Source organism: Cebus imitator, unplaced genomic scaffold, assembly GCF_001604975.1.
Source record: "Cebus imitator isolate Cc_AM_T3 unplaced genomic scaffold, Cebus_imitator-1.0 Scaffold310, whole genome shotgun sequence".
Taxonomy (NCBI): domain Eukaryota; kingdom Metazoa; phylum Chordata; class Mammalia; order Primates; family Cebidae; genus Cebus; species Cebus imitator.
Window position 1 is genome coordinate 704,612 of NW_016107625.1, and position 17,073 is coordinate 721,684.

Sequence of the window (17,073 nt, forward strand, 5' to 3'; positions counted from 1 at the left end):
TGCTCTCGTCTTCTGAGATACTTCTGTGACCACCTCTCCCAGCACTCTTTCCCTCACTCCTACTTCAGCCAGTCCTCCTTGCCATTTCTCACACATACCAGATGCGCTCTGTCTTGGGGCCTTTGTTCCAGCTGTTCCTTTTGCTTCAATTCCTATTCTCTCCATAGAGGTTGGCTAATTTTCTTACCTCCACAAAACCTTTCTTTAAGTCTTACCTTCCCATTTGTAACTGCCCCACAGGTTCTCCTTGCCCGCTGCCTAGACAGAGCTGATTTATCAAGACAGGAAAATTGCAATAAAGAGTGTAATTCACACAGAGCCAGCTGTACAGGGACTGGAGTTTTATTATTACTCAAATCTGTCTCCCCAACAATTGGAGGATGGAGTTTTTAAGGACATTTTAGTGAGTAGGGGTCAGTGAGCTGCGAGTGCTCATTGGTTGGGTCAGAAATGAAATCTTAGGGAATCGAAGCTGCCTTCCTGCACTGAGTCAGTTTCTGGGTGCGGACCACAAGACGAGATGAGCCAGTTAATCAATCTGGGTGGCGCTAGGTGATCCATCAAGTGCAGGGTTTGCAAAACATCTCAAGCACTGACCGTAGGCTTTACAATAGTGATGTTACCCCCAGGAACAATTTGGGGAGGATCAGAATCTTATAGCCTCTAGTAGCATGACTCCTAATCTGTAATTTCTTTTCTTGTCTTATTTTTTTTTGAGACAGAGTCTTGCTCTTGTCAGCAGGCTGGAGTGCGATGGCACAATTTGGCCTCACTGCCACCTCCGTCTCCCAGGTACAAGTGATTCTCCTGCCTCAGCCTCCCAAGTAGCTGGGATTTCAGGCACCCGCCACCATGCCTGGCTAATTTTTGTATTTTTAGTAGAGACGGGATGTTGCCCTGTTGGCCAGGTCGGTCTCAAACTCCTGACCTCATGATCCTCCTGCCTTGGCCTCCTAAGGTGCTGGGATTACAGACGTGAGCCACCTCGCCTGGCCCTAAACCGTAATTTCTAATCTGGTGGCTAACTTGTTAGTCCTGCAAAGGCAGACTAGTCCGAAGGCAGGAAAAGCATTTATTTTGGGAAAGGGATATTATGTCTTTGTTTCAAAGTTAAACTATAAACTAAGTTCCTTCCAAAGTTAGTTTGGCCTATGCCTAGGAATGAACAAGGACAGCTTGGAGGTTAGAAGCAAGATGGAATCAGTTAGGTCAGCTCTCTTTCACTGTATCACTATAATAATATTCACAGTTATAATTTTGCAACAGTGGTTTCACACTGAGGCCAACTGACATCTTATTTACTTGCCCCTTTCACCCTCACTCTTCCTGATCCTCATTATCTCATGTTATGTTTACATTTGTTTTGCAGGACTTGTCACCTTTTATTATAATCTACTCTTTATTTACTTATTATTTTCTGTCTTTTTTTCACTAGACTGTAAGCTTCTTAAGGTAGAGGATCTTCGTTTATTTTTTTTCACTGTTATATCCCAATAGCTTTGATCCATGCCTGGTACGTGATAGATGTTAAATAAATGTTTATTGACCAAATGAATTAATCAAACTGACCTGTTACATAGACTGTGTCTTCAAAAACTTGTTCTCTATTCTTTTTTTTTTTTTTTTTTTTGAGACGGAGTTTCGCTCTTGTTACCCAGGCTGGAGTGCAATGGCGCGATCTCGGCTCACCGCAACCTCCGCCTCCTGGGTTCAGGCAATTCTCCTGCCTCAGCCTCCTTAGTAGCTGGGATTACAGGCACGTGCCACCATGCCCAGCTAATTTTTTGTATTTTTAGTAGAGACGGGGTTTCACCATGTTGACCAGGATGGTCTCGATCTCTTGACCTCGTGATCCACCCGCCTCGGCCTCCCAAAGTGCTGGGATTACAGGCTTGAGCCACCGCGCCCGGCCTTGTTCTCTATTCTTTAAGCAAAACTACTGTTAAAACTTATTCCTCTTCTATAGGAGACAGGAATCAGAAGAGGCTAGAGAGACTGAAGAGGTCTTTTGGAGAAAGGAGAAATTTTTTAGTCTTCTTGAATCACCCAGTGTAAGTGGCTACATATAGGAGTAACATTATGGTGTTATTGGAGCAGTCTCTCAAATGACTACTCCACCACTTACAAGCTGCGGAGAACTTAGACAAATTCTAACTCTTAGTTTCCTTATCTGCAAAGTGGCAATCACGATAACATCAACTTCAGTCATTGTGAGACTTATATGAGCAATGTAAATTGAGTCCGAGGCACATCTCTTGGTATAGTCCTTGACATATAGCATGCATAGAAGAAGAATGAACAGTCTTCTATTCATTTAGTCTTCTGTTCATTAAGTCTTCTGCACAGAACCTTAATGGACATTGAATTGACAGCCCAGAGATGGAAAATGAGGGTCCAGAGACATGGGCAATGCATGTCTGTTTCAGTTTCCCAGGGTTGCTCGGGAGCCTTGAGAACACTACTGCCTAGCCAGAGTACTCAAGAGGCAACAACTTCAGGAGGACCTTCTCCCCTTGCTGTACACACTGAGAAGCAAAACTTCCCAGGTGGCAACAGTTCTGAGCTGGGCTAGCTTCAGGAGGGCCTCCAACCCTGGACCAAAGTTCAAAATATTAACCCATGGCGAAGGTCAACTGCCTTTGCCCACTGTTTTTTTTTCTGGAGATGAGTAAAAAGTTCTATCCAAGCATGTTGTATGGAACAGTTCTTCTCCTTTCTCATTGGAGGAAAGGAGGCCTGATACTGGGGCTCAGTCATGCAAATGTAGTGTGGAAAGTGATTCTGCTCCTCAGACGGGTTTACAAACTTGTTGGAGTAATTTCTTCTTTCTTTTTTCTCTCTCTTTCTCCCTTCCTCCCTTCCTCTTTCTCTCTTCCTCCCTCCCTCCCTCCCTTCTTCCCTCCCTCCCTTCTTCCCTCCCTCTCTCCCTCTCTCTCTTCCTTCCCTTCCCTTCTCTTTTCTATTCTTTTCTTTTCTTTTCCTTTTCTTCCTCTCAGAGTCTCACTCACTCTATTACCCAGGCTGGAGTACAGTGGTACAATCTCGGCTCGCTGCAACCTCTGCCTCCTAGGCTCAAACAATTCTCCTGCCTCAGCCTCCTGAGTAGCTGGGATTATACCACCACACCAGGCTAATTTTTGTATTTTTATTAGAGATGGGGTTTTGCCATGTTGGCCAGGCTAGTCTCAAACTCCTGACCTCAGGTGATCCACCTGTCTCAGTCTCCCAAAGTGCTGGGATTACAGGCGTGAGCCACGTCACTCAGACAGAGTAGTTTTTTTTTTATTGAGCGCAGTCTTTTCTTTTTTTCTTTTTGAGAGTTTTACTCTGTCACTCAGGCTGAAGTGCAGTAGCACAGTCATGGCTCATTGCAGCCTTGACCTCCCAGGCTCAGGTGATCTTCCTGCCTGAGCCTCCTGAGTAGCTGGGAATTACAGATGTGCACCACCACACCAGGCAAATTTTTATAGAGACGGAATTTTACTATGTTGCCCAGGCTGGTCTCATTCTTCTGGCCTCAAACAGTCTTCCCACCTGAGCCTCCCAAAATGCTGGAATTACAGGCATGAGTCACTGCACCTGGATGACAACTTTTAAATGAGCTTAGCCTGTATGTTCAATAGTGCCCTATGCAATTTTATTTTCCGTTGACAGTGTCAGGCAGGACCTACTTTTGATTTAGGTGTGCTAACTATGATTCTGGACAGCAGCTAGACATCTGAACCACACAGTAGTGCTTACGCAGGAGTGGGGTCTGAATCCCACGCTGAGCTTTCTCACAATCCACACGTGGGGTCTTATAATAGACCCTGGAGGGTGCTGCATTCCTGTGAAGTGTGGGGCTGAATAGGAGCACCACAGGCTGTGGGAAAGCAGCACAGAGAACATTCTTTCTGAGCTCAAGCATCATTCCTCTGAAATAGTACTACAAGTTGGTCCACACTGAAGATATATTTTTATTTTTTATTTTTTGGAGACAGGGTCTTACTCTGTCACCCAGGCTGGAGTGTAGTGGCATGATCTCGGCTCACTGTAGCCTTCACCTCCTGGGTTCAAGTGATCCCTCCACTTCAGCCTCCAGCGTAGCTGGGATTACAGGCGTGTGCCACCATACCTGGCTAAATTTTGTAAATTTAGTAGAGATGGAGTTTCACCATGTTGACCAGACTGGTCTCAAACTCCTGACCTCAAGTGATCCACCAGCCTCAGCCTCCCAAAGTGTTGGGATTACAGGCATGAGCCACCATGCCTGGCCTGTAAATATATTTATGAGTGGGCCTTTTAGATCCCTTACTCCAGCTTCTCTTGTGTTGAAAACTCAAGCTTGAAGAGATTGACAAACCTTAAACAACACAGCTGCTGATAGACTATGATGAGAACTCAAGTCTTCTGATGCCCAGTCACTCTTTCTAACACTGAATGTTCTGTGCTAAACTTTGCTCCTATGCAAACATATACCTCTGAGAGGGGGGCATTTTAAGCCTTTTAGGGAGCCTAATGAAATTAGTTGCTTTTTTCCATTTTCCCCAAATTCCAGTCACTGCAGACTCTGCCATTGTCTTCCACCCTCCATTTTCTTTTTTTTAAGACAGAGTCTCACTCTGTTGCCCAGGCTGGAGTGCAGTGGTGGAATCTCAGCTCACTGCAACCTCCATCTCCCAGGTTCAAGTGATTCTCCTGCCTCAGCCTCCCAAGTAGCTGGGACTATAGGCGCGTGCCACCACACCCGGCTAATTTTTAGTAGAGATGGGGTTTCACTATGTTGGTCAGGCTGGTCTTGAACTCCTGACCTCAAATGATCCACCTGCCTTGGTCCCCCAAAGTGCTGGGATTACAGGTGTGAACCACCAAGCCCAGTCCCACTCTCCATTTTCAAATCACTGTTTTGTCTGTGTTGTGTTATCAGCCTTTTCTTCCCTTGGGTATCTAACAGACTCCTCCTAGCCTTCAAGCCCAGCCTAACTGTCAGCTCTTCCCAGAAGCCACTGAAATTCAATCCCATTCCCTGACCAACCTCCAGGCAAATCAATCATCTTACCTGTCTTTCTACATTACTTTGCTTTTGCATAAATATTGATCAGAACATCTCTTACTGTAATTCCTTTAGCTTTGTTTGTGCATGCCTGTCTCTCTTGCTGAAATATGAGCATCTCAGGGAGAGTATTCATACTCTATGCATGCCTAGAATGCGCCTACTGCTAGCACCAAACCGCCCCATTAATGACTGTTGGATGAATGAGTGAGTGAATGATGGGAGAATTGGATCTTGATAGAGCAAGAAAGGCTTTAGGGAAATAAGACATAAAATGTGTGCTGGGTGGTGATAGCAGATTAGGAGGAGGAAGAAAATCTGGGTGAAAAGCTCCTGCAAGTGAAAATGAGGAAGGTCCCAACTTGGTTTTTGACCCACCTCACACTTTTCCAGGACTAGTGGTGAGTTTGCCCTATAGAAATGTTGGGGGAAGAAGATTCTAAATTTAGACTGAAATTTGTTAATTCTAGGTGAATAAAAGTTAACAAGTCAGAACTTTCTTAGCTTGTTAAAGCTGTGTTCATTGGAGATGGAAGAGCTAGGTAATTTTTTTTTTTTTGAGAGGAGGTTCTCACTCTGTTGCCCAGGCTGGAGTGCAGTGGCACGATCATGGCCCATTGCAGCCTCAAGCTCCTTGGTTCAAGCCATCCATCCAACTCAGCCTTCTGAGTCGCTGGGACTATAGGCATGTGCTACCATGCCTGGCTAATTTTTAGGTTTTGTAGAGATAGGGTCTTGCTGCACTGCCCAGCCTGGTCTCAAACTCCTGGCCTCAAGTAGTCTTCCTGCCTCAGCCTCTCAAAGGGCTGGGATTACAGGCATGAGCCCTGATCCCTGACTCTAGATAAAAGACTTTGTTGTGATCAAATAATGTTAATGAGGCAGTAAATCTGGATACATATTTTTCTTTGCATTTTGTCATTAATGCAGACTTTGAGAGGTGAGAGAACTGTGCGTAGGAACCAGGAGGTTGAGGCAGATATTGCTGAGTTGTTCAGTGCACATGGAAGAAATCAGGAGGCTGTCAGGAAAGATGGTGGGCTTGCTTCAGTGAATACTGCAGGCTACCACACTGCAGTAAAGTGGACTGCTGGCTTAAAGGGCCCACCGGCTCTGATGGAAGAACTGCAGTATTCTTTGTGCAGGATAAAAAGAGGCCCCAGGCCAGGCATAGTATCTCATGCCTGTAATCCCAGCACTTTGGGAGGTCAAGGAGGGCAGATCACTTGAGCCTAGGAGATCCAGACCAGCCTGGGCAACATGGTGAAACCCCATGTCTACAAAAAATACAAAAATTACCCTGGTGTGGTGGCACATGCCTCTGGTTTCAGGTACTTGGGAGGCTGAGGTGGGAGGATCACTTGAGCCTGGGATATCGAGACTACAGTGAGCTGTGATCACATCACTGTACTCCAGCCAGGGCAACAGAGCGACAATCTGGGGGGTGGGCGGGGGGAGAGAGAGAGAGAGAGGGAGAGAGAGAGAGAGAGAGGGAGAGGATTGAGATACAGTATGATGCAAATAATTGGGTAGATTTCAGTTATGGTTTAGAAACTTGGGAACTAGTTTTGAAAGTTCAAATTGATATATGTTACTCTAAACCTCTCTAAATGAGGTCTTATTATAATGAGGTCACCAGACAAGATGATCTGAAGTTTTGTGACACTTAAATTTGTTAAGCAGTGAGTGTGACTGGTAGAATTTAAGATTAAGCATGGCACTTTATATGCCATGCTTATATTATAGGCTTGACTATACTACTTTTCTTGAACCCTTAGTCTTAACTTTGGCATCACAGAGCTGGGGTCCAGTGCAGATTTTTTCTGGTAAAATTTGGGCAAGTCATTTAATTTCTTTGTGTCTGTTTTCTTCTGTGTAAGAAAATAGGGATAAAGGTAGTACTTCCATTGTAGGTAGTGGTGTGCTACAGCTAAATCTTACCAGCTCATGAAGGCCTATTGTGTACATCTCTTCCCAGTTCCATGCTTAGTGATGACATTGAGTAGCTTGAAATCTATGAAGTATTTACACCACAGAAATTGGCAACCACATCAGACCAGGCAGTTTTTCTCTCCCAGAGAACCAGTTGTTAAACATTTCTCAACACAATTCAACTTACAGGATTGCTACAAAAGTTAAATGAGGTGATGAATGCAGATGGTTTAAGATATTGCATAGCAAATGCACTAAACATATATGTGCATTTGCACAGATTTTTATCAGACAACTTTTGCTTTATATTGTTACTTTATTTTAAAAGTTTACTTTTTGCAGGGAACACAACATTTAAGTCTTTTCAGCTTCTTGCTTTTCTGGGATTTCCACCATCTCCACTCTCACCCTTGTAATAGGAGCAAAATTGCTTTTATTAGTGTGATCCTGCCCCCTGACTAGGGCTGTTCAAGAAGGAATAGTCTGGCTGGCTCCCTGAATGGAAGAGATAATATATGCTTGGGAGTTATTGGCAGGGACTACTTTCCAGCACGAAGACTGGAAAATAAAGGACATCTATCTGTAGCAACAGAAAGGATGATTCAGATGAAAAGCAGAGGACAGAAATACTTAGAAGTATCCTGAATCCCCCATAGCTTTCCTCTCCCTGCTTCTAATCTCATGTGAAGGCTGGTTGTATCTCTGCATTTCGATTCCATGAATCGAGTTTCATTTTTGTATTTGTCAGAGTAAGCACTCAATACATATTTGTTCTCCTTTTCGCTTAAACTAGTATGTGCTGATTTTCTCTATAGCCCAAATAATTTTATTTTCATTTTTATTTTTTTGAGACTGAGTCTCGCTCTATTATCCAGGCTGGAGTGCAGTGGCAGATCTCAGCCCACTGCAACCTCCACTTCCCAGGCGAAAGTGATCCTCCCACCTTGGCCTCCTGAGCAGCTGGGACTACAGGCTCGAGCTACCATGCCTGGCTAATTTTTGTATTTTTTTTTTCTTTTTTATAAAGACAGAATCTTGCTATGTTGCCCAGGCTGGTCTCAAATTCCTGGTCTCAAGCAATCCTCCCACCTCAGCCTCCCAAGCAGTTGGGACTACAGGTGCAAACCACCATGTCTGGCTAATTTTTCTATTTTTTGTAGAGACAGCATTTCACCATGTTGCCCAGGCTGGTCGCAAACTCCTAGGCTCAAGCAGTCCACCTGCCTCAGGCTCCCAAAGTGTTGAGATTACAGGCATGAAGCATTGTGCTCTGCCTACCCTAAAGAATTCTACAAAAGCATGTGGAGCCTATGCTCTGTCAAAGTCTGTTATTAATGCCTAGGAAAGCCAGCTCCACTCTGCTATGACTTAAGACTCCAGTCTTCATCTGCCTCAGTATAGGCACAATTAGTAGAGTATAGAAAAAGTCATCTCCTGTAGGCTCTAAATGTCCCAGCTATCTCAGTTTTTTTTTTTTTTAATAGGCAGTAAAAGGACTTTCTGGTGTGTGTGTGTGTGTGTGTGTGTGTGTGTGTGTGTGTATGTTTAGAGGAGAATTTTAGAAAGGGAGTGAGAGAGAGAGAGAAAAGTGACACAGTTCAAATATAAAATGATGGCAGGGCATGGTGGCTCACGCCTATAATCTCAGCACTTTGGGAGGCTGAGGTGAGAGGATCACATGAAGTCAGGAGTTTGAGACCAGCCTCACCAACATGGTGAAACTCTGTTTCTACTAAAAATAGAAAAATTAACCAGATTTGGTGGCGTGCACCTGTGATCCTAGCTATGCAGGAGGCTGAGGCAGGAGAATCCTTGAACCTGGTAGGTGGAGTTTGCTGAGCTGAGGTCATGCCACTCCAGGCTGGGCAACAGAGCAAGACTCTATCTCAAAAAAAAAAAAAAGATGCATTGGAGAAGAACTTTGAACCATAAAAAATGGCTGAATGGAGGGAGGCTTTCTTGTATTCAAAGTGCACAAGGGCATTACATTTATTTGTTCCTTTATCACTGGGAGGAATTTCATCTTTGCTAATCTCTGGAAAATCTTAACAACCTGGTATTACTTAGCTGTGCAGGACCTCTCTTGTGAAGGTCATAAAAACACTGCCCACGGAGTGTGGTCAGAGAAAGTGGGAAGGCCAAGTTGGCGAATGGAAATGACACAATCTCTGATATTGCAACAGTTTTTAGCAATTGTGCAGTGAGATTGCATTTGGGTATTCAATCATTAAAGCATTAGGAAAGAGACCAATAGAAAACTACAGTATTTACTGGAAATAAAAACACAAATACATTTGCTCTTTCCTTTTAAAATGTCACAAGTATATTTTGTCTTGGAGATCAGCTTACATTAATTCTTGAATCTTGGCTTCCAATATTTTAGCATCGGCTCCACAAAATTCAAAAATCTGTTCAAAAAATGCACAAAGGTGAAACATTTATTGATTTGAGGTACTGCAAAAATATTGAGGCTTTAAGGAATTTTATTCCTGATTGAAAAGTTAATCCTACCTATTTCCATCTGCAAGACACTTGAAATATAAGTACACATTAAACACATTAAATTCATAATATTTTAATATTTGGCATACTTTCAAAATTACTTATGCTAAAAAAAACTTTGCCAGACCTCTGTAATTCTCCATATTATTTCTTTAAGATCTAAAACATATAATGATGCTGGAAATAAACAAACTCCATCATTGCAACTTCTCAGAGCTCTTATACATTGGTATTAAGGATTTGTTAATTCATGTACACAATCTCCTGAAATCAAACGGCTTGGGATTTCTCATTCCCTTACTTCTCCCTAGTTAAGAGTATTATAATTAATTGATTCTAAGAAGCACATGTTCTTTTATTCTTCTTCTTCTTTTTTTTCTTTCTATTTTTTTTTTTTTTGAGACAGAGTTTTGCTTTTGTTGCCCACGCTGGAGTGCAATGTTGCGATCTCAGCTCACTGCAACCTCTGCCTGCCAGAGTCAAGTGATTCTCCTGCCTCAGCCTCCCAAGTAGCTGGGATTACAGCCACCTGCCACCACACATGGCTAATTTTTTGTATTTTTAGTAGAGATGGGGTTTCTCCATGTTGGTCAGACTGGTCTTGAACTCCCAACCTCGGGTGATCCACCCACCTTGGCCTCCCAAAGTGCTGGGATTATAGGTGTGAGCCACCGGGCCCTGCCCTGCATGTGTTCTTTTCAAATGTTCATATCTCTGAATGTGAATGCATTTCACAGTGGATGGTTTGTCATATTTTACTTGAAAACTTTTTAGTGGTATATAAATAATAATACATCTTTCACAAGTGTGTTATGTTTGAGGAATTATGGAAGTCAAAGACTTTAATGCTAAATATATTAGGTGATTGAAGACAAGGAAGAGTGTGAGGTTGGGATTGGGTGAAAACTTGAGTTTCCAGTAAGGAGGCTGCACCAGGAGTGGCATTAGGACTTTGGGGCAAGGTCTGTAAAAGTCTTGAATTAACTTCAGTGCCCAGTGTGCTTCAGGGAGAAACCACTCCTACATCTAAGGCTTCTGCTTCTCCAGGCAGCAGCATTCTGTCTGAGTGTTTCATTATATTTATTCCTTCAAAGTAAACCCCAGATTTGCAGTTCTACCTTGAATCCATTTCACTTACCGGATTGCTCATGACACCACTTCTGTAACAGCAAATTATTCTTTTGATTCTTGAGAATAGGGTTACCTAAGTGTGGGTGCAGAATTTCATGATTTAGCTGAGTTGCCTGGTTTGTAACCATCTCCCTTATAACTAGTTCTTTTGGCCTTGGCCAGGGGAGGAAGATGTGAGAAAGGATCTGCAAAAGTTTCTCTTTGCTAAGACTTAGGTGGCAGCTGGATGGTGGTTCTGGGGCATGAAGGGAGTTTCACATCTTCTGAGAAATCTGAGGTCAGAGCTGGTGTAGAAATAAGAATTCCTGGTGGGAACATAGGCAGGGCTTGGCTACCTGAATGACAAGACTTGGCAGGAGGCATGACACATACATTCATTTTCCCTGTTTTTGGACTTTTAAAGATGGAAGGCCAGGTGCAGTGGCTCATGCTTCTAATCTGAGCACCTTGGGAGGCCGAGGCGGGTGGATCACTTGAGGTCAGGAGTTTGAAACCAGCCTGGCCAACATCGCAAAACCCCTAAAAATCTCCACTAAAAATACAAAAATTAGCCAGGTATGTTGGTGCACACCTGTAATCACAGCTACTTGGGAGGCTGAGGTATGAGAATTGTTTGAGCCCAGGAGGTGGAAGTTGAAGTGAGACATGATCACACCACTGCATTCTAGCCTGGGTGACAGAGTGAGACTCTGTCTCAAAAAAAAAAGTAGGGGGGGTGTGGAATATGATGCACTGATTTATATGTATTCTTCTGTGTCTGGCATCTTTCACTTAATATGATGTTTATCAGACTTATCTGGATAGTGGAACTACAGTTAGTTTTCAGTGTTTCTTTGGTATTCCATTGCATGAATATAACACAGTTTATCCATTTTAGCTATAAAAAATAGTTCTACTGTGGATGTTCTTGTCCATATCTTTGTAGGGACATCTTTGGGGGTACATAAGCACTAATTTCTATTGTATACCTAAAAGTGGGATTGTGGGTTCTGCTTCAGTAGAAGGTACCCAACAGTTTGTGAAATTATACTGCATATGTTTTTCTTTCTTTCCTTCTTTCTTTCTCTCTTTTTTCTTTCCCCTCCCTCCCTTCCTCCCTTTCTCCCTCTGTCTTTTCTTTCTTTCTTTCTTTTTTTCAGAGTCTCTCTCTGTCGCCCAGTCTGGAGTGCCAAGGTCTCAGCTCACTGCAACCTCCACCTCCCGGATTCAAGTGATTCTCCCACCTCAGCCTCCCGCCATCACTCCTCGTTAATTTTTGTATTTTAGTAGAGATAGGTTTTCACCATTTGGACAGACTGGTCTCAAACTCCTGACCTCAGGTGATCTGCCCACCTCAGACTCCCAAAGTGCTGGGATTATAGGCATGACCCACCATGCCTGGCCTGCATCTGTTTTCAATTTATACTCTACCAGCAGAGGATGAGTATTCTAGTTCCAGCTCTGCATCCTTGACAACACTTGATATTGCCAGTCTTTTCATGTTAACAATTCTGATGGCTTTAGGTGACAAGTTCACTACTAAATTCCACGTTTTACCTTGGTCAGCTTTCACCCGACTTTAGCAATGGCTACATAACTCGTCTCTCTCGGTCTCCAGCCTTGTGCCACTTAGGTCCTTTCTCACTCCTGAAGCTCAAAACCACAAATCCAGGCATGCCATCCTTCTTTTTAAACATCTTCAGTTTTTCCCCACACAGTCCAAGGTTCTTCCAACGTCTCCCTAGTTTTGTCCTTTCTCCCTCCCTGTTGTTTCTTGCCATAAACCCTGAACTTGGATCCTTTTGTTCATTTAACAAATATTTTGTAAGTGCCTACTATAAGCCACACTTACTGTGAACAAAACTGACAATATCCTCTCATGAGCTCATCTGCTAGTGTGGGTATCCCCCTTTCTGGGCACCGAGGAAGGAGAGCTAAGCAGACCCCCGGCATAGTTAGTGCCTGAAGCATAACTTACTGCTCATTTATTTCCTTTTATATAATCATATCTTAGTTCGTAGTCAGAGGAATGTCAAGAGCAGACGCAGTGTGGAGCATGTATTAGGGAAAAAACCAGCCATACCAGGACAGGAATCAAGGGCCCAGGCAGTAGTACCCCTCCCTGAAAGGGCATGTGCTACATGGCAGGCTGGCCCAGGCAGCAGCATTCAATATCGTAAAGATACCCGCTGTATGACAGGCTTGGAGCAAGAGTCACTCCTCCTATAAGGGAGTTGTGGTATCTTGTGTCCAGTTCTTGTGGAAAGCTGGCCTCTGGTTGGCAATCCAGCGAACATCCAAGGACTTAAAACCCCTCCAGTGTAATCACGCCTAGGTGGCTGTATACCCTGTCAGCTTTCTTGCTACTGCGCTGATGACTCAAAGACTCCTCCCATAGAAATCCTTAGAAGTTTCCTGCCCCTAGATAAGAGATGTAGCACACTGCACCCTCCTCACTGTGCACTGCCCACCTCCTTGCCTCGGTGACCTAATGGGGGGGACCCTTGCTTATCACTCATGTGGTTGTCTTGACCTTATCACTACCCTTAAGATGACCTCACTCATGACCATTCCCCCTAACCTATACCTAATAAATACAGATATGCCTGGACGCTTGGGGCCTCGCCTGTCTCTGCTTGCAAGTGGCGTTGGTCCCCTGAGCCCAGATGCTTTTATCCAGTCCTTTGATGTCTTGTCTCCTTATTTCTCAGATCCAAGGCCTCAGTACAGCGACAGGGGATACCCCACGACCCTAGTAGGGCTGGACTCTACATGCTAGTGATAACTTTTTACTATTGTTCTGTTATTACTCAAATAATTTCTGACATATACCCATGTTACTTTATAACCCTGCTTCCTGTCATCTTTTCTCACTTGCTAATCTTAACCATCCTTCAAAATGGTTTAAGTAACTCGCGAAGACTTCCTTGAACCTTTTCCCTATGATCTCATAGTACTCTGGGCATCCCAGTGTTAACTAATTTTTGTCATCTATCTTTCCCACTACACCAAGGATGAAGAGATTTTTCTCCATATATTTATTTATTTATTTTACAGATGGGGTCTCACTCTGCCACCCAGGCTAGAGTGCAGTGATGCAATCATAGTTCATTGCAGCCTTGAACCCCTGGGCTGAAGTGATCCTCCCACCTCAGCCTCCTGAATAGCTAGGACTACAAGCATACACCAATACACTGGCCTTTTTGTTGTTGTTGTTGTTGTTAATTATTTTTAAATTTTTTGTAAGGATGAGGTCTTGCTGTCTTACCCAGGCTGGTCTCAAACTTCTGGCCCCACTTTGCAAGCCTTGCCTTGCAAAGTGCTGGGATTACAGGCATAAATTACAGTGCCTGGCCTTATAGTTTTAGTATCTGATCTAGTACCTTACACAGAGTAGGTGTACTGTTGATGACTGTAGGTCTGTACTGAGCTAAGTTTCAGCGACTAAATTTTACCTTTCTTATTCTTTGTCTTGTTTGCCAAAGGGAAATGTTACAGTCGAGTCTCCCTATCCAGCATTGGGCTTTGCATGTAAGAACTTAATAGATGGAGTTAGTGGATAAGGAGCAACTTACTGATAAGAGCTTATTTCACAGGTACAGCTAGTGCTCGACTTACGACCACGATTGGGACTGGCAGACCGGTCGTAACACGATTTGGTCGTAAGTTGAGTAGGCAATATGTACAGTTGAAATGGTGCACGTGGAGATGGCAGTGCTGCCGGAAGCTGGTCCGCACTGTCATACGCCCAGCTGGACAACGTTTGCGCTGCCAGATGCGGAGCAGTCGTGGCTAGCGATTGTGGTCGTAAAGTTGAATGGTCATAAGTTGCATAGGTCGTAAATCAATCAATACCTGTAGCTTTCTTTTGAAGAGAGATGTATGTAATTTCTGCCCAAAAGTGTTATGAGAGGAAAACAAATCTTGGGGCCCCAAATTCACTAAGCTAAAGGGAAAAGTCAAGCTGGGAACTGCTTAGGGCAAACCTGCCTCCTATTCTTTTCAAAGTCACCTCTCTGCTCCCTGACATAAATACATATCTGATTACTCCTTTGGAAAGGCTAATCAGAAGCGCAAAAGAATGCAACCATTTGTCTTTTATCTACCTATGACCTGGAAGACCCCTCCCAGCTTCAAGTTGTCTCACCTTTCTGGACTGAACCCATGTTCATGTTATATATGTTGATTGATGTCTCCTATCTCCCTAAAATATATAAAACCAACCTATGTTCTAACCACCTTGGGCACATGTCATTGGAACCTCCCAAGGCTNGATTATTGTCTCATATCTTTCTAAAATTTGTAAAATCAAGCTGTGTCCTGAACACCTTAGGCACATGTTGTCAGGACTTCCTGAGGCTGTGTCACGGGCACACATTCTCAACCTTGGCAAAATAAACTTTCTAAATTAACTGAGACCTGTCTCAGATGTTTGGGGTTCACATTTGGCAACCACAAAGGGATTCTGAGTGGAGGTACACCTGACCTTTGACAGATCTCCTATTGGTGCTTGGTACCATCATGAGCTATCTTTATGGCTCAAACCAATAGGACAATTTGCTGAGTTCTGGGCTCACCCCACTCCAGAGAATTCCTGATCTCCCCAAATTTGGTCAAGATCTATTTTGCTGCACAATTCCCTTTTTTGGAGTTTTACTTGCTTCCAACAAGGCAGGCAACATTTCCTGCTTTCAAGACGATGGAGGGCAGGTAACTCCTCTATAGAGTCTGAGGTTGCTCCCAACAGGGAAGACAGTTTGATTTTTTTCCTGCTTCTTCAGCCCAAAACTCATCCCTAGGTAAGTAGCTGAATTGGGGTTTTGTCTTGGATACAGTTAACAACCAGCTGGTCTTAATTTCTCTGTACCATTAGAGTGCTCAGAGATCACATTGTTGGGTTTTTTGTTGTTGTTGTTGTTGTTTCTCTTCTTTCTCCCATGAGATTTGACCAACTCTACCCAACTTGGCCAAATCTGAGTGAGAATTCCAAATTATGGGTAACAAGGCCTCTCTAATTGGCTAAAATTCCTTGCAGCTGCAAAAGAGGAAAAATAAAACAGGAAACCATGTGCTTGGTTTCTGTGTTTGCGTCCTGTCTTTTTTAAAAAAGTTCTTTTCTGTACTATTCTTTTACCATATAACTCCTTCCCCTTTGCCACATACAGTACCAAAAAAATCTAGAGAAGGCTTCTAATGACTTGAACCCCTTTAAAGAATTCGGAACAAAGGTGCCATTCACCCCTTTTGAGGTGTTTTGTTTTCTTTGTAAAGTTTTAAGAGTCATGGGAAGATTATTCTTAGGTCTAAAGCTCTGTTTTCCTGTATTGTATGACCTGACCTCCTTGGCTTTGGGGGTACCAGAAATGATCTTGTACTGTGAGAGGTTTTGACCTTGGTATGTGTAACGGCAAATGAGAACTACAAAGTTAGGGATAGCACAGTTTACAGGAAATGGCCCTGACTGTCATTTAATTTTTTTCTCCTAGAAAGTTGTTGTTTAAGAATCCTAATTCTAGTTCAGATAGACATTCTAAAGGGTCTTCTCCATTGCATTTTCTTCCAAAATTAATCTTGATTTGGCTTGTCTGTGTGAATTTGCTGTTACCTATGAAAACCTGCTATAAGAGACTGAATTTTCTTAGCTCTGAAGAGAAACCTTTGCTCTTCCTAGCCAAAAGGTGCCCCTAGGGGATCAGGGGCCTTGTGGGAGTGTCTGGGGGGTTGACCTCCCCATGACATGCAGCAGCCCTACAGAGAAATTCTCAACAAAAATTAATGAATTAATTTATTTTTATGGAGATAGAGTCTTGCTCTGTCATCCAGGCCGGAGTGCAGTGGCGCAATCTCAGCTCACTGCAACCTCTTCCTCCCATGTTCAAGCAATTCTCCTGCCTCAGCCTCCCTAGTAGCTGGAATTATAGGCATGCACCACCATGCCTGGCTAATTTTTTAATATTTTTAGTAGAGACAGGATTTCATCATGTTGGCCAGGCTAGTCCTGAACTCCTGACCTCAGGTGATCCCAACTTGGCCTCCCAAGGTGCTGGGATTACAGGCATGAGATACAGCTCCTGGACTAAAAATTAATTTTTAAAAAGGCTCATCCAGGAAACACATATAAGGGCTGATTACCCAGTGTTTTGAGCCATTTCAGAGATAATAGAACTCTGGAGAAACTGAGGCATGTAAGAGGGTAGAAACAACTCAGTGGTGACACACTGTGGAGTCCTGCTTATAAGCAGCACACATCGATTTGTCACCCAAAACCCTAGGCCACATCTTAGTTTCTTTTATTAAGAAAAAGAAGTGGGAAGCCAGTAATCTAAGAATGAGGAGAAAACAAGGAGAATGAATCCCCTTTCAAGCACTCCATAAATTTTATGGCACCTCTACTTGCCAGAGTTTATGTAAAATAAAATATGGTCTTTGTGCACATTAACATTAAGGAAAAAAGAACCCCAGGGTCCATCTGCAAACTATGGAGTTCCTAAATTATA

The 17,073-nt window shown here is 43.3% G+C and overlaps 1 protein-coding gene across 4 annotated transcripts in view; it reads right to left on the reverse strand.

The window, feature by feature from the left end:
- Positions 1-9,264: 9,264 nt before the first annotated feature.
- Positions 9,265-17,073, reverse strand: part of TXNDC8 (thioredoxin domain containing 8) — a 32,889-nt gene continuing 25,080 nt past the window's right edge. For 2 of the 4 annotated variants that reach the window (XM_037729536.1, XM_037729535.1), the window contains 2 exons: positions 10,605-10,670; positions 9,265-9,495 (listed from right to left, as the gene is read on the reverse strand). In XM_037729536.1, the coding sequence (XP_037585464.1) occupies positions 9,472-9,495; positions 10,605-10,670 (90 nt within the window). In that variant the 3' untranslated portion in view covers positions 9,265-9,471. The remainder of the gene's footprint in view (positions 9,496-10,604; positions 10,671-17,073) is intronic. The other 2 variants (XM_017503370.2, XM_017503372.2) reach the window with 2 other exon arrangements.